The 15,337-nt window shown below is 37.4% G+C and overlaps 1 protein-coding gene across 1 annotated transcript in view; it reads left to right on the top strand.

Annotated features, from left to right (window-relative positions):
- Positions 1-13,815, top strand: part of LOC129239378 (cytosolic purine 5'-nucleotidase) — a 46,717-nt gene extending 32,902 nt beyond the window's left edge. Inside the window, exons 3-8 of the mRNA XM_054874842.1 lie at positions 1,010-1,223; positions 1,328-1,474; positions 6,368-6,488; positions 6,571-7,124; positions 7,199-7,646; positions 13,318-13,815. Of these exons, the coding sequence (XP_054730817.1) occupies positions 1,010-1,223; positions 1,328-1,474; positions 6,368-6,488; positions 6,571-7,124; positions 7,199-7,646; positions 13,318-13,479 (1,646 nt within the window). The 3' untranslated portion in view covers positions 13,480-13,815. The remainder of the gene's footprint in view (positions 1-1,009; positions 1,224-1,327; positions 1,475-6,367; positions 6,489-6,570; positions 7,125-7,198; positions 7,647-13,317) is intronic.
- The last annotated feature ends 1,522 nt before the right edge of the window (positions 13,816-15,337 follow it).

Raw genomic sequence — 15,337 nt, 5'->3', positions numbered from 1 at the left:
GTTTTAAATTAACCTTCACTAATTCCGCTTTCGCTGTATCCTGATTGGGCGGATGTTCATGAGGAGATTTTTTAGGGCCTTTTAAAACTATTAACTCAGAAACTGTCTGCAATGTAATTGCCCGCGCTTTGCATTCTTTTCTTCGAACCAATTGACAGTCCCAATAGAATTGATTATTTTTCGACGGTTTGGATCTGACATAAATGTATCCTCCGATTATTAATTTTTTTCCGACAAGTTGTCCCACTTCCTCAATTTCTTCCATTTTTATGAATAATTAAGAACGAATGACTGACTGATGAATTTGACACAAGAATTTTGACAACATTTGTTATGAATAAATAAAGGAATAGCACTCTTTTGTTCTTTTCTTGCATGTACTTCAAGTGTATACTAATTCTTAATTATTTTAAATTTTTTCTTCTTTTCGGGTAAAAGGATTCGGGCAAATGGGTTCGGGCGAAGACGTTCGGGCAAAAAAATTCGGGAAACTGTCAATTCGGGGAAATATACATTCGGGCGTGTGGATTCGGGCGGGTGTTTTCGGGCGTTTGGGCGTAAACACCTGAGGCTGCCGTATTGTTAATTTTGAAAGAAAAAGCTTCGATCAGGCACAAGATTATCTGTTAATGAAACTAATTTCTCTTGTCCGATTGATTTAAGATGAATCTCCTTGGACTTGTGATGATCACCGCAAGGGACTTCTGGAGAAACGGGCTCCACACAAACAGCGATAACTTTTACAATTATTGTTTTTATTTTTGTAAAATAAAGCAATTGACTAGCAAAAAAAATTATTGAAAATCATCATTTTTTTGAGTCCTCTGACTACCCCTAACCCCTTAAACAACCACTAGGTCTATGTAACCGCGCTGTTATACTGTAATACGACATATTTATTTTCTCTTTCCCAAATAATTTCCACGAAGTATTTTTTTAAGCTCTTTTTCTTATTCCTTATACCTGACTTTTTCTATATCAACTTTTTTCTGCTATCCTCTCGTTTCAGAATACAAATCGCCACAATACGAACAGCTCGGTTTCGATTTGGCCAAAGAGTGCCTTGTCAATGATGGCTATCCCAAAGAGATTCTACAATTTGAATACGACCCCTCCTTCCCGGTGCGTGGTCTCTGGTTCGACACACTCTACGGCAACCTCTTGAAAGTAGACGCCTACGGCAACATATTGGTCTGTGTGCGTGGCTTCGAGTTTCTCAAACAGTACGTAAAAGCAAACAAACTCGTGCACATCTGTATTTGTAGTATCAAAATTCGTTGAAATATCAATTCAAAAATATTTGCTAACATTTGTGGTTTCCTTTTAGTCACCAGGTGTACGAGCTGTACCCAAACAAATTTCTGAAACTGGATGAAAAGCGTGTCTATGTCTTGAATACTTTGTTCAATTTGCCCGAAACCTATTTGCTGGCATGTCTGGTTGATTTCTTCAACAACAGCTCGGAGTATATAAGGTGAGTTTGATTAATTGCAATTCATTTATGAGTTAAGAAATAATTGCCTTCAAAGCAAGAGTTGTAAATTCTTCCCCCCGCATCAATGCAAAAACAAATTTTCTTATTACCTGCGATTTTGAGCTCAAATTTATTGTTGATAAAAATAAAGTTTTGTATGGGATTTCCGCTCCAGTCATTACAGTTGTGCACATCTGTTCTGTTCATACTCAAACATTTTGCGTTGCTGTTGCATTTGTGTTCGTGTTTGCGGTAGTAAAATAAATTTATTGAATGCGTAATAAATTAAGAACTGGAAAAGTAAGTGTAATTGATAACTACAGGTGATTTGAAAATATGGTATATTAAATATATTAAATATATCAGGTCAGTCCATAAGTTCGTGCGTTTTTAAAGGTGGTTTTAAAATTAATAAAAAAGATGTTTAAAGTATTTATTAATCAATAATATATTTTCCTTCATTGTTTACAATGTCTTCCCAACGTTCAGGCAAATTTTTAGTTCCCTGCTCAAAAAATTGGTTGTCCTTGGAGCCAAAATACGCTTCGATATCCCTTTTTATAGCTTCTTTTGAGGAGTAGTTCTTGTTACTCGTATGGGATTGAAGTCCAAGGAAAAGGTGACAATCACAAGGTGCAATATCCGGAGAGTATTGTGGATGCGGCATTAGCTCCCATCCGAGCTCGTTCAGCTTACCTAATGTTTGCCTTGAGGTCTTGCGTTGTCGTGGTGAAACAAAACTTTGCGTCTATTCACTAAAGACTGTCGATTTTTTTTAAGTGCCTCATGGGAATAATAATCAGCAGTTATCGTCTGGTTTGGTTCCAGAAGTTCATAATAAACAATACCGGCCATATCCGACCAAATAGACAGGAGAATCTTCTTGGGGTGAAGGCCATCTCTAGGGGTCGGTTCTGGTGTTTCATCTTTCTATCTAACCATTGGCGTTTGCAAGCCGGATTATTGTAAAGGACCCATATTTCATCAGCAGTAACGATACGATTCAAAAAACTTTCATTTTCAAGCCGTTGCAGCAGCTGAGAACACACATTCACTCTTTGCTGAAGGATGGCGACGGAAAGTCTATGCGGAGCCCATTTTCCCAGCTTTGAAACCTTTCCCAACTGAACCAGGTGCCAGTGAACTGTTCCATTCGATGAATTTAACCTCTGTGCTTTCATATCGACTATCAAATTTGGCTCAGCTTCCACGAGTTCGAGCTAGGCGTCGGAGTTAAAGACTTCAGGACGACCAACGCGCGGGGCATCCTCCACGTCGCAGTTACCACTTCGGAATTTTGAAAACCACTTTTGCGCAGTCCTTACACTCACGGCATCCCCTCCGTGAACAGTGTTTATTCCTGCAGCAGCAGTTGCTGCATTTTTACCACTTTTATAAAAAAAATACAAAATATGCCTCTTATTCGCGTTTGAAGATTCCATTTTATTTTTTAACAACACGTACTTCTATTCGCGATTAAAATCACTTGTTGAATGCGCAATACATCAAAAAAAATATAGATAGTTCCGTTATATTCCACGAATAATTTTTTGTATGCAAAAATCGTACATATGTAAGTGAAATTATGGCTAAAATACGCACGAACTTATGGAGTGACCTGATAATACAAAGTGGCGCAAAAGTTGAAATCCAATTTAGTTTTTGAATAACTACTTTTTTAATAAATTAAAAAAAAAATTGTGAGTGATGGTAATTTTTGTTTTGATCTTGACGCGCTCCACTACTTGTCTTGTTGATGTCTATATCATCCGCATAAAGCCACATCCCACAAGTCTCCCCCTCATTCTTCATGCAGATCATTGATGTAAATATTATATAAGGCAAAAACCATAGCAGACAATAGACAACCTTGTTTAACCACAGAAATTGCTTCAAGTTGTTCAGATATATTATTGCCTGATCAAATGAGTTTACAAATTTGGTTGAAATTCTCATTTCGTGTAATTTGTTAATTAGCAATTTCCCAGCTACCTTGTCAAAGGCGACTTCACAGTAAAAAAAAAAAACGCATACGCTTTTGTTCTCTCATGAAACTTTAAGTGAGATATGGACGCCAGATTGTAAACATTGTCAACCGTCGAGTAATTCTTTCCAAATCCTGCTTGGAATTCTTTTAGAATTTCATTTTCTTCTACCCAGTCAGCCAGCCTTGCATTAAGATATTGGCTACTCAATTCATAAAGGGAATTCCTCGGTGGGTCCTCGGTTAAAAAAAAACACTAACAGATAGCCAAACTTTGTGCATATAAAAATTGTAATTTTTTCAAATTTTTAGAAAAATTCGGAATTCGCAGTTTTGTAGCTCTGAGAATTTTTGTAATAAAGTGCAAGCTTAAAATGGCTCAAAAATCGCATTGAATTTTTTTTTATTATAATTTTCTTTTGTTGACGGTGTTGGGTGTTTTCTTCCATATAAAACAATTTCAAGCATTCCTTAAGTGGAAAAAATGTGGAACATCTTCAAGGGGAAAAATACAAAAAAAAATCAACACGATATTCGAGCCACTTCAAACTTGCACTTTATTACAAAAATTCTCTGAGCTACAAAGCAGTTCATTCAAAATTTCTCAATTGAATTTGAATTTGAAAAATTAAAAGAAATTTTTTTCTATCTGCACAAAATTTGAATATTTGTTAGTTTTTATTATTTTACAATAATATTCATGTATATACATATTTTTGTTTTATTTTATTATTTTTTTACTATAAAACTGCATACTCAAAGTTTTACTAAAAATTGTATACATTTTTTTTTAATTTGCACAAAGTTTGAAACAATACTTCCTGTGTTATGGTTATGAAACGCACTGTATATTTAAGTCATCCAATACCCGAATTGCTTTACGGTGTCCCTAAAGTGATTAAATAACTAAAGTTAGAAGTAAAGTGTGAAAACTTTCAACAAGATCAGAAAAAATGAAAAATTTTACTTTTGCTTCCATCTCCGTTAAGGCCAGAAATCAGAAAAAAGTTTAGTTTACGGATAGCAAACTGCAAACTATCCTTTTTCTTTGGTTTCTTGGTAAGTGATTGGCCTACTGCATCCAATTCTGGTGCTGGGACTGCCAGCTGATCCTCTATACAAGGGTCTAGTTGTCTAGTTGGCCCTTTGTTCCCCCCTGGGTGCATAGAAAATAATACTAAAAGTATCGGCACACTCAATACATGTCCGGCATGTGAAGGCACACCGCGCGATACTGCCCTCTCAAACCCATTCACCCAACACCCCTCTCCTTCTAGAAAGCACGTTTCATGGGCCTACCATTAGATGAGTTAGACAACGGCGATCGGTGACCATATCACACTGGCAGGGCCTAGTAAACTGCTACAACAACAACCACAACCAGTTTGAACGAGCCGAAGCTTGCGTTTTTTAATATGTCTTCTTCTTTTTCAACTAGTAGTTCACTTCTTCGAATCTTTTTACCTAATTTTTTTTTACGTTATAACGTCTTATAATTCGATGTAGCCGGCCACACACACCAAAAATTGCGTCGTTATCTTGCTCATTCGTCGTTATTTTGCCCATGCGTCGTTACCTTGCTTGAACTGCAGGACATAGGAACATAGAAGGAAATGAAATTGCTGATGAGCTTGCTGGTAAACGGACTGAATTTGCCTCAGAGACCTCCTACCCAGTCATTGGGATCCCCCTGACAGTTGCTAAAGGGGAACTGCACAAATTATTTCTCAGGAAAGCGCAGAAAAGATGGAGCTGCATTTCTTTATGTGCTATTTCAAAAGCCTTTTGGCCCCAATACGATATACGAAAGACTCAGAAAGTCCTTTAGACTCATCGCCATTCAATTTCCAAACTCGTAGCTGTGTTTACCGGCCCCTGGACGATCGGCAAACACCATTTAACCCCCATTGCAAAAGCTGTGAGGACCCTTCAAAGAAAGACAATGTTAAGCGCTTTCTGTGTAAATGTCCGGGTTTGGCAGCTAGACGACTAAGGTCACTGGGTGCTCCTTTCTTCGACAACCTGGGGCAGTGCGCCAACCTAAATCCCATTTATTTCCCCCATTATATCAACAACTCTGGCTGGCTGTAGATATCTGCCTGTTGGAGGTATCAAAACGGCGCTTTAGTGCTACTTGAGGAGTGCCAGACTGGCACTTCCAACATTTCACCTACGAACCTATACTCGTATATTAGCCGCTATGGAACTTTTTCATTTGCACGCAAAAACGTTTTCTCATTCGTAATACATCTTCCGCTCTAGCCCCCATTTCGCTCCGTACAGTTTAAGAGTCTCTGTCAAAGTGAAGCCTCTTCCTTCGAAGGCAGCCATGTACCGGCGCCTAATCAAACGTGCGAAAACTTTACCACATCCTCTTTGAGTTATACGTCTTTTGTAGCATCAACAAAAATATGCTCAACTTTCTACGTTTTTCTCCAGTTGCGCGCTTTAATTGTGTTTGTCTGCAACGCAACGTTCGTCTTCTACTTGTAAAAGAAGCCAAAAAACGGAAGCATTGCAGGAGAAAATTCCAGCAACCGACAGCTATATAAAACACTGCAAGTGTCTTTAAGAACGGAAAGTAAGAAAAAGTGTAAGAATCTTAGGAAAGTCAGAAAGTTTTGCCACCAGGATGTGACAATCGTTTATTTCCGCCACACGCGCAACGCTGCTAAGCCAGACGTTGAGTGCGAAAATATGGCACTTTGCCCAGATGGCAGCTTCGGCTGCATTTAAAGATGCTATTTAGCACACTAAAATATTTCCTTAATTGAAATGTATGCAAATCTGCAAATACTGCGACTTGCAGTAAATCTCTTAATGCCAAAAAGCTGCTTGCCAATTTTACATGCAAACGTTACTAAATTAACGTTTAAATTGATTTTTGTTTTTCCCATTTTCTCTTTCAGCGAAAAAACTGGCGTTAAGGCTGGCGAACTCTTTATGTCCTTCAGATCCATTTTCCAGGATGTACGACGCGCCATCGATTTTGTGCACATAAAAGGCAACCTAAAACAGAAAACAATCGAGGTACATTGTTTTTGTTTTTGTTTTTGCATTTTTTTAAATGATTTTTTTTAAATATATAGTAACTTTTCCATCTTCTTTGTAGAACTTGGATTACTACGTTAAGAAGGATCCACGTCTGCCCATGGTGCTCTCGCGTATACGCGAATCTGGTGCCAAAGTTTTCTTGCTCACCAACAGCGATTACAAATACACCAACATTATTATGTCGTATTTATTCGATTTCGAGCATGGCGCGCGGCCCGATGATCCACATCGCAATTGGAAAACCTACTTTGATGTGATTGTGGTGGATGCAGCGAAGCCACTTTTCTTTGGCGAAGGCACAATTCTCCGTCAAGTGGACACACAAACGGGCGCCTTAAAAATCGGCACACACATGGGACCCTTGCAGCCGGGCAAAGTCTATTCGGGTGGTTCGTGTGAGGTGTTCACCTCCTTCATCAACGCCAAGGGCAAGGATGTGCTGTACGTTGGTGATCATATTTTCGGTGATATTTTGAAATCGAAAAAGATACGCGGCTGGCGTACATTCCTCATTGTGCCCGAGCTGGTGCAGGAATTGCATGTGTGGACGGACAAGTGTCAGTATTTTGCAGAATTGCAGCATTTGGATGTTATGCTGGGTGATATGTACAAGTAAGTGACAGAAAAGCAGTCGTTTGTAAAAATTGTAAATTAAAAAAAAAAATTTATATATTTAAATAACACAGAAATCTGGACTCGAGCGCCAAGGAGAAACCGGATATTTCGAAATTGCGCACCAGCATACGCGATGTCACCCACAAAATGGACATGGCGTACGGTATGATGGGCTCACTCTTCCGTTCCGGTTCAAGACAAACATTCTTCTCCAGCCAAGTATCCAGATATGCCGATTTGTATGCGGCCACGTTCCTCAATCTCTACTATTATCCGTTTTCGTATATGTTCCGTGCACCGGCTATGCTGCTGCCGCACGAATCTACGGTAACGCACGAACAACGATTCCACATGGAGACACCGTCAATACAACGTTCGCGCAGCAAGAACGAAAGCGTTGATGGTGGCGCGTTGAGTACGATTTCATCGCCTACCGAAAAGCCGCACGAAGCTATGGCGTGCAACGAACGTGCGGATGGCAAAGATGCGGAAATTGAAAAGCTCGCCGAAGAATTTAAGGTATATGGCGTTTATGTTGTAATCATTTGAGGCCCAAATCATGATGCCAAAGAGTTTCGAAGACAGAATTCAATTATTTTCAAGCGGGTAGTTAATGGTTAGCGCTGCAGCAGTGCATTAATCCCAGCTAAGGGCAGCATGGCATTTTAGTTGTGAAATCAAGAGGTTGAATTAGATGGGTGATGAACATGATTCAATTATTAAAGGTTTGCTCACTTATGACATTAGAATTCTGACACTCCCTTACAAAAGGTCGCATTTAAAAAGGATGAAGAAAATGGAAATATTAAATAACTGTTTGCTTAAAATGGTAGTAAAATAGTCCTTTTTTAGTTAAATTATAAAAAAAATATAAAGTATAAACGGAAATTGCCAAGTATGATATTAAAAAAAAAATGGTTTTACTTAATGCCAGAATTATATTTTTATTAATTTAATTAATTAATATTAATTAATATTAATTATATTTTAAATTCAAAACTGATCAGATACTTCGTGATTATCTAAGTATTATGACCTTGAATTCGATCATAGAAGAAGCGAATCCATCATGAATTTGGTTGACTAAAAACAAACTTTGAACATACTCACTGCGCTTTACTTTACCATGCCTTGCCCACGTAAGTTTGGAGTTTTGACCACCCAGTCAAGAATATTCTTACATTCATAAATACTTAACAAACTACCTGCACTTATTTAAACTAATTATTATTATATCGACGGCAACTGCCGTAGTCGAATAGCTTGCTGCGTGACTACCATTTGGAAGTGCAAGGATTCAAAGCCCCGGACATGAAACACCAAACGATAGGAAATGTTGTTTGTAATAGCGGTCGCTCTTCGGCGGGCAATGGCAAACCTCCGAGTGTATTTCTGCCATAAAAAAGCTTCTCATAAAAATCATCTACCATCCGGAATCTGTGATTAATTACATATACAAATTCATCTGGCTCAAATTGTCAAAACGTCCATCTTTCACGGTCATTGGCCCAAAAAGATGAGCTATCATATCCTGATTTAAGCTGTATGTCAGGATGTTTTCCATATCGTTTTTTTATGGACATACTGAGCAAGTTCTTGTGTTTAAAAACCCTTTTCAAAGCACAATTTTTTTACTACAAATTTTACTTTTCTTCCAGTTTTGATAAAAATTTCTGGAGTTAGCAACCCAGTGTCTTGCTAAGGGAGCCGATTTGTCAAGAGGAAATGAGAAAGCTGCTTACTGAGCAAACCTTTTATTATTGAATCATGGGTGATGAAAAGTCTGAACTACATGTCAAATCTCGTAAAAATAAAATAGATATCGCTTAAGGCTTGAATTCAGAATGTTCTTTTCAGAAGTTTCTTTAAAAGTATAAATTTTATGGGATGTCTTGTAAAGATAACATATGTATATTAGCTTCTATGGGTATACCTTTTTTTATAAGAGTATACAAGGTGAAGTCCAAAATAAACAAGACTGAGCTAAAATAGAAACGACAGGAACTTTGCTCTGATAACTTCGAGTTTTTTTATTCAAAATAGTCCCCTATGACCTCGATATACTGTTTTGCGAGATCTAAAAGCTTTTCGAAAGAGTGTTTCAGGTCGTTGACCGGAATGTCCTTCAGGATGTCGGTACAAACCTTTTGGATGGCCTCTACGGAGGCAAACCGTTTTCCTTTCATGGCCAAATGCAATTTTCCGAATACGTAGAAGTCACAGGGAGCCATATTAAGCGAATACGGTGAGTGACAGTTGTTTAAAATGTGATTTCTAGTCAAAAAATCAGTCACAAGAGTGCATCGATGAGATGGTGGATTATCATGCAATAGGCGCCAGCTTCCTCCTTCGCGGTATTCAGGGCGAATTCAACGAATGCGATGCAACAAACAGTTCAAAACGCGAAGATATAAAATTGCATTGACGGTTTGACCCGTTGGCATGAACTTCTTGTAGACAATTCCCTTGGAATCATAAAAACAAATAAACATCGACTTGATTTTTGACTTTTCCAAACGCGATTTTTTTTGGTGGTGTCTCAACCATTCGGCACTTTGACGCTTAGTTACAGGTTTATGTTGAAAGCACCAGTTACAATGTTGTAAAGGAAGTTCTCGTCTTTTCTCGCCTCTTTAATGACGTCTTCGAATATTGAATCCTGAGCAATTTTTGGTCCTCAGTGCGGAGTGAAGCGTGCACAGACCTTTCGAGGGCCCAAATGATCAGTTAAAATGCGATAAATCGACGTTTTGGAGATATTCAACTCCGATTCCATGAATTTCAACGAAGATTTCGGTTCATTTTTAATAAATTTACGTATAATTTCAATGGAGTTTTCGTTGACTATTGATTTTGGGCGGCCCGTATTTTCATTGTCATTTATGTCCTCACAACCAACTCTGAAACGTGTAAACCACTCATGAACTCTGGCGCGACAACTCTGACAATCGTCGCCATAAACTTTTTTTTATCAATTCAAATATTTCGGTAAACGTTTTACCGATTTTAAAAGAAAATTACCTCTTTGTTCGAAACTCATTTTTGTACCGATGACACAAACATCCTGACACTTTAGACGCAATAACTTCGCTTCCACTGAACCGCGAACCGAATGTCACCAAACTTTCACTGAAAGTCAGCTAGGGATGTAACTAACTCATTAAAAGAATGGAGCCATCAAAAACATTTTTATGACGCCAGTCTTGTTTATTTTCGACTTCACCTTGTACATATATCATCATCATGTAGCGATTACAGCTCAGAGTGAGCTTTAGCTTCGTCCACAATCCTTTTCCAATCTGCACGATTCATAGCATAGTTCAGATCTACTTGGTCAAGCCAGGTTAACCTTGGACGTCCTCGGGCCCGGTTCGTTAGGGAGTTTGTTTTTGAAAAGGATTTTTGAAGACAGCTATCCTCCATGCGCGCAGTGTGTCCAAACCACCGAAGACCTTGCGATTTAATGTGTTTAATGGTATCTTCTACCCGGCATAGATGCAGCACCTCATCCTTGTAGCGTATTCGGTACTTTTAATCGTTACAGCGTATGGGGCCAAACACGTTCGCTGAGCACTTTTCGCTCGAACACTCTTAAGCTTGTTTCGTCTTTGCTTGTCCTTGTCCAGCACTCGCAGTCACACGACAGCATAGGCAGTATTTTGATTGATAGAGGTGGATTTTACATGCGCGTGTTAGCAGTTTTGACTTCAGCAATTTTGTGTAAGCGCAATATGCTTTGTTTGTTGTCAATATTCTGTCTTGCGTCCTGACTACCGTTCACATTTTTTGCTAACACTCCCAAATATTTGAAGTATTGAACTCCCTCAATATTAAAAATCCCGATTTCGATGTTTTCAGGATTCCGTCTCTATTCGCTGCGCGAGAACTTCAGATATTTAGTTTTGCCTCCGTTTGTTCTAAGACCTTCTGCTTTTGCACGACTTTCAATGTTGCAAAAAGTTTCAAAGAAATTCCTTTTGTTCCTTGCCAGTTTTGCGATATCGTCCGCATACGTGATTCTTATTCCTGAGAGACTAAAAAGGTTTCCAAGAATATATTACTATTCCATAGATGTTTTGCCGAATCTAAATCCATGTGCCTTCAGTCGCCTATACCCGATTGTCAATAAAAAAAAATGTAGTTTGTTGCTATTGCTGTAGTAGTCTTAACTCCCCACTAATCATCAAGGTTATCTATCTACGGAAAGCTCAGGAAACTTGGTCTCTCAACAGGATGGGAACGAACGAAGGGAGGATTATTTGAAGAGATTGCGGGTGTCACAGGAGCTCTCTATTCATGCAGATCATTTGCTGATACAGTTGAGGTCTTTTCTGGACAAGTAGAAGTGTAAGCTGCTACAAAGTTCTGAACTCAAATATGGTGTACAAGCTACAGCATAGTCAAAACCAGCCAAGAATGGCAATTACATAATAGAAGTATAGTTCGGACTCGAAGTAAACGGTGAGAGATACCAGGAACTGTTGACTGAATCTCACACGAGGTTTGCAGCGAGATGTGGTTTGGGAAGTATGGAGATCAGAGTGAGAATTTGAATACTGTCGGCTGAAGAACAAAGAGAACATGCAGGTCCTTTGGTTGATACTTTAAGGGCGTATCGACGTAATGTGCCAACACGGCTCAAAAGGATCCACAACGAAGGGGTGCTGAAATTACTGTGTGCCTGCTGTTCTCTTCCTCACAGATCCACTGGCAATAGCTGCGTTCATAAACTTGCTTTTTAGGATTGAAAGTCAGAATCAATACACGTCAATATTGTCTTAAGACTGGTTAAGGCAGCCGCAAATTTATAAAAGATCGAAAGATCAAATTTTTTCAAACATCAAAAATAATATTGTAGTTATTTTCGAAATTTCAAATTTCATTTCTATAAAAAAATATTATTGGGTATGAGAATAAGTTTCCGTCCTTTCTTAGCCAAAGTTACGAATGATTTAAACAATTAAATAATGCATGATATTATGTGAAGTATGTGCCATTGGAAGCTAAAACTTAACTCCATCTTTCAGGCAGTATACAGATTCCTCTGACGAAAAATTCGAGTTCTTTGGACTTGATCCATTCATTGGGCCAGTTTGCGATGCTCTGATAAGAAGTGAACCGCTCTCCAATAAGGGCTGACTGCATTGATCGGAACTGATGGTAGTCCGAAGGCGCAATATCTGTGGAATACGGCGGGTGGGACAAGATTTCCCAATTCAGTCTCTCTAAATATTTCTGGACCGTTTTAACAACTTGTGCATTGTCAGTTTGTCATGTCTACCGTCTCATTCCGGCCGCTTTTCTTTGAGAGCTCGATTCAAACGCATTAGCTGCAATCGGTAACTATCGCCAGTGATGGTTTCAGACGGTTTAAGGAGTTCATAATAGATGGCACCAGATTCACAATATAACATTTAAAGCATGAATACTTTTATCCGTTTTCGAAGGAACTGGTTCACCTGGTAGGTTCCAACTGTTTCGACGCTTAGCGTTATCATAATAGATCCTTTTTTCATTACCAGTGACGGTGCGATGCAGGAAACCTTTTCTTTTCTGCCGTTCAAGAGGCATCTCACACGTCACGAAACGTCTCTCGATATCCCTCTCAGTCAATTGATGGGGCACCCAATTACCTGCTTTCTGGACCATTCCCATCGCGTGCGAACGTTTACTGACGGTTGAACTGTCAACATCTAACTCTTTAGGCATATCATCAAGGGTTCGACATACGGCTTCATACAATAATTGTTGTAGTTGAACATCTTTGAATTGCCCCTCGCGATCTTTATCACTCACGTCGAAATAGGCACTTTGGAAGCGTCAAAACCACTCTTTACAAGTTGTATTTGATGCAGCGAGATTACCATAAATATTGATCAAAACACGACACGTATCAGCTACACTTTGGCGTCCCCTTTTGAGGCCGTTTTCACCGATTTTACGCATCGTCTTTTTAACTTTTATTTTTGACCGAAAAAAATCTTTATATTTTTTTTGACTCAATTTTTTTTCGGTGAAAAAATAACAATTATTTAAAGACTATTAAAAAAAAACATAATAGTTACCGTCCTTGATTTGTATCTATTTTTTCACTAAAAATTACTGCTATCACTCTCTCGGCACTCTTCTATTTATACGTACATTTTACCTTACCCAATTAACAAATTCGATTCCACTCTCTCTCTTGCAGTCAATGAATTCGGCTTGTTCGACCAACTCCACAGTGCCGCATACGCGTCCGCCAACACCACAAACGGTGACACACACACACGATGAGGACTACTCGGAGGAAGAGTCCGATCAACTTCCCAAATGTGATTGTCAACAGCAGCAGCAAGACGACACCGACTAGAATCGGCAGTAGTTTTCGTCTGTGTAACTTCAATTTGGCGCCTGAGAAAGAGAACACAAAATGAATACGTAAAAGGAGGATAGAAGACAAAACGGCGCGCCAGTCGCATTGTTGCGATTCATTCGATATTCCTCAGAGATTCTTTTGCAATGCGACGATTTTAAAAATGATTTTCCTTTTTTTTACCTACGCTGAGAAATTAATTTGTAAATGTTTATTTAGTATAACTAATGTACCTTTATTTAGTTTCATACGCAATACATTTTTTATTTTAATTATTTTTGAAGTAGAAAACAATGGTTGAATAAAATAAATAACATTTAACACATACACACACGCACCTTTATTTTAATAATTTTCATAATTTCATTGATTTCAATTACACTTCGCATCTTTTTGTTCGTTTCAACAACTCAATGATCTGCAGCCTGGGACGGGGAGATTGAGAGAATTTATAAATAACTGTAACTTGTCAATTAAACATAAAAAAATTGTATTTATGAGAAAAAATTTAAGGTTTTTTTAGCTCAATAATAATGATGATTTGGTATTTTATTCGACAAAAAAAATTAGATACACCTTCAGTAAATGGAATCAATAGAACCCATAGAAGACAAATTAAGGGGTAGGCTAGTAGGGGTAGGAGGCCCGAAAAAATGATGATTTTCAAAATTTTTTTGTTTTTGCAGTCAATTGCTTTATTTTACAAAAATAAAAACATAGCACTAAGACAACATGTTTCGACTCGACTTTAGCAACATTTAAAAAAAATAATAATTGTAAAAGTTATCGCTGTTTGTGTGGAGCCCGTTTCTCCAGAAGTCCCTTGCAGTGATCATCACAAGTCCTTGGAGATTCATCGAAAATCAATCGGACAAGAAAAATTAGTTCCATTAATTGATAATCTTGTGCCTGACGAAGCTTTTTTTCAAACTTAACAATATGGCGGCCTCAGGAAATATTTTTCAGATTTTCGAGAAAAAACCGACAATTGTTTAAAAAAAATCGAAATTTTTGAAAAAAAAATCTTTCGATCAGCACGAGTTTTTTATATTTTTCAAAAGCAGTATAAATTTAATTGAAATCTACCGAGCGGTTTTTAAGTTACAGTGATCACCAGTTCAAAAAAACATAGTTTTGAGAAAAACGCATTTAAAGTTTTGCTATCGAGCTCCGGAGCGCCCGAGCGCCCTTTCTTAACTCGAACAGTATTTGTCGGATTCACTTCAAATTTTCACACAATATTTTTAAGATATTGCACTTTAAAAATGCAAAAAAATCCATTTTGTTTTTTAAATTCTAACTACCCCTAACCCCTTAATCGAGTTGCGTTACCTTGACCAGTTTTGACTACTTCTTTTTTTTTGCAATTTTAATAATTTATTTTTTCTAATAAAAATATATCTCATTCTACATCAAATATCACATAATTCAAAGTTTCGAACTTTGTAAACAATTAAAAAAAATTCAACAAATTTGCATCAAAATTTCAAAATTTTTAACTAGAACTTTTGGAGAAAATTATGATACGCACTTTCCTAGCCAAGTAATTTTAGTATAAGAAAGTGCAAGTTTGAAGTGGCTTAAAATTCACGTTAATATTTTTTCCTAACAGTGTTGCGCCAATATCATATAATTCAAAGCTAAAAAAAAATTGTAAAAAATTTAAAAAAAAATTTTAAATTAAAACAATGTTCATAATTTAAAACAGTTTCAAAATTTGTAATCAAAATTAAAAAAAAATTACTACAAATTTTTTTTTTAATAAATTTTGTGTTAATAAATTTTTTTTATAATATTTTTTTAATTAATTTTTTTAGTCATTTTTTTGTAATAAATTTTTTTTTAATAATTTTTT

This window comes from Anastrepha obliqua, chromosome 2 (genome assembly GCF_027943255.1).
Source record: "Anastrepha obliqua isolate idAnaObli1 chromosome 2, idAnaObli1_1.0, whole genome shotgun sequence".
NCBI classification, from domain to species: Eukaryota; Metazoa; Arthropoda; class Insecta; order Diptera; family Tephritidae; genus Anastrepha; species Anastrepha obliqua.
The sequence above is the reverse complement of the archived record's forward strand: the minus strand, read 5'-3'. Positions and strand labels throughout refer to the sequence as shown.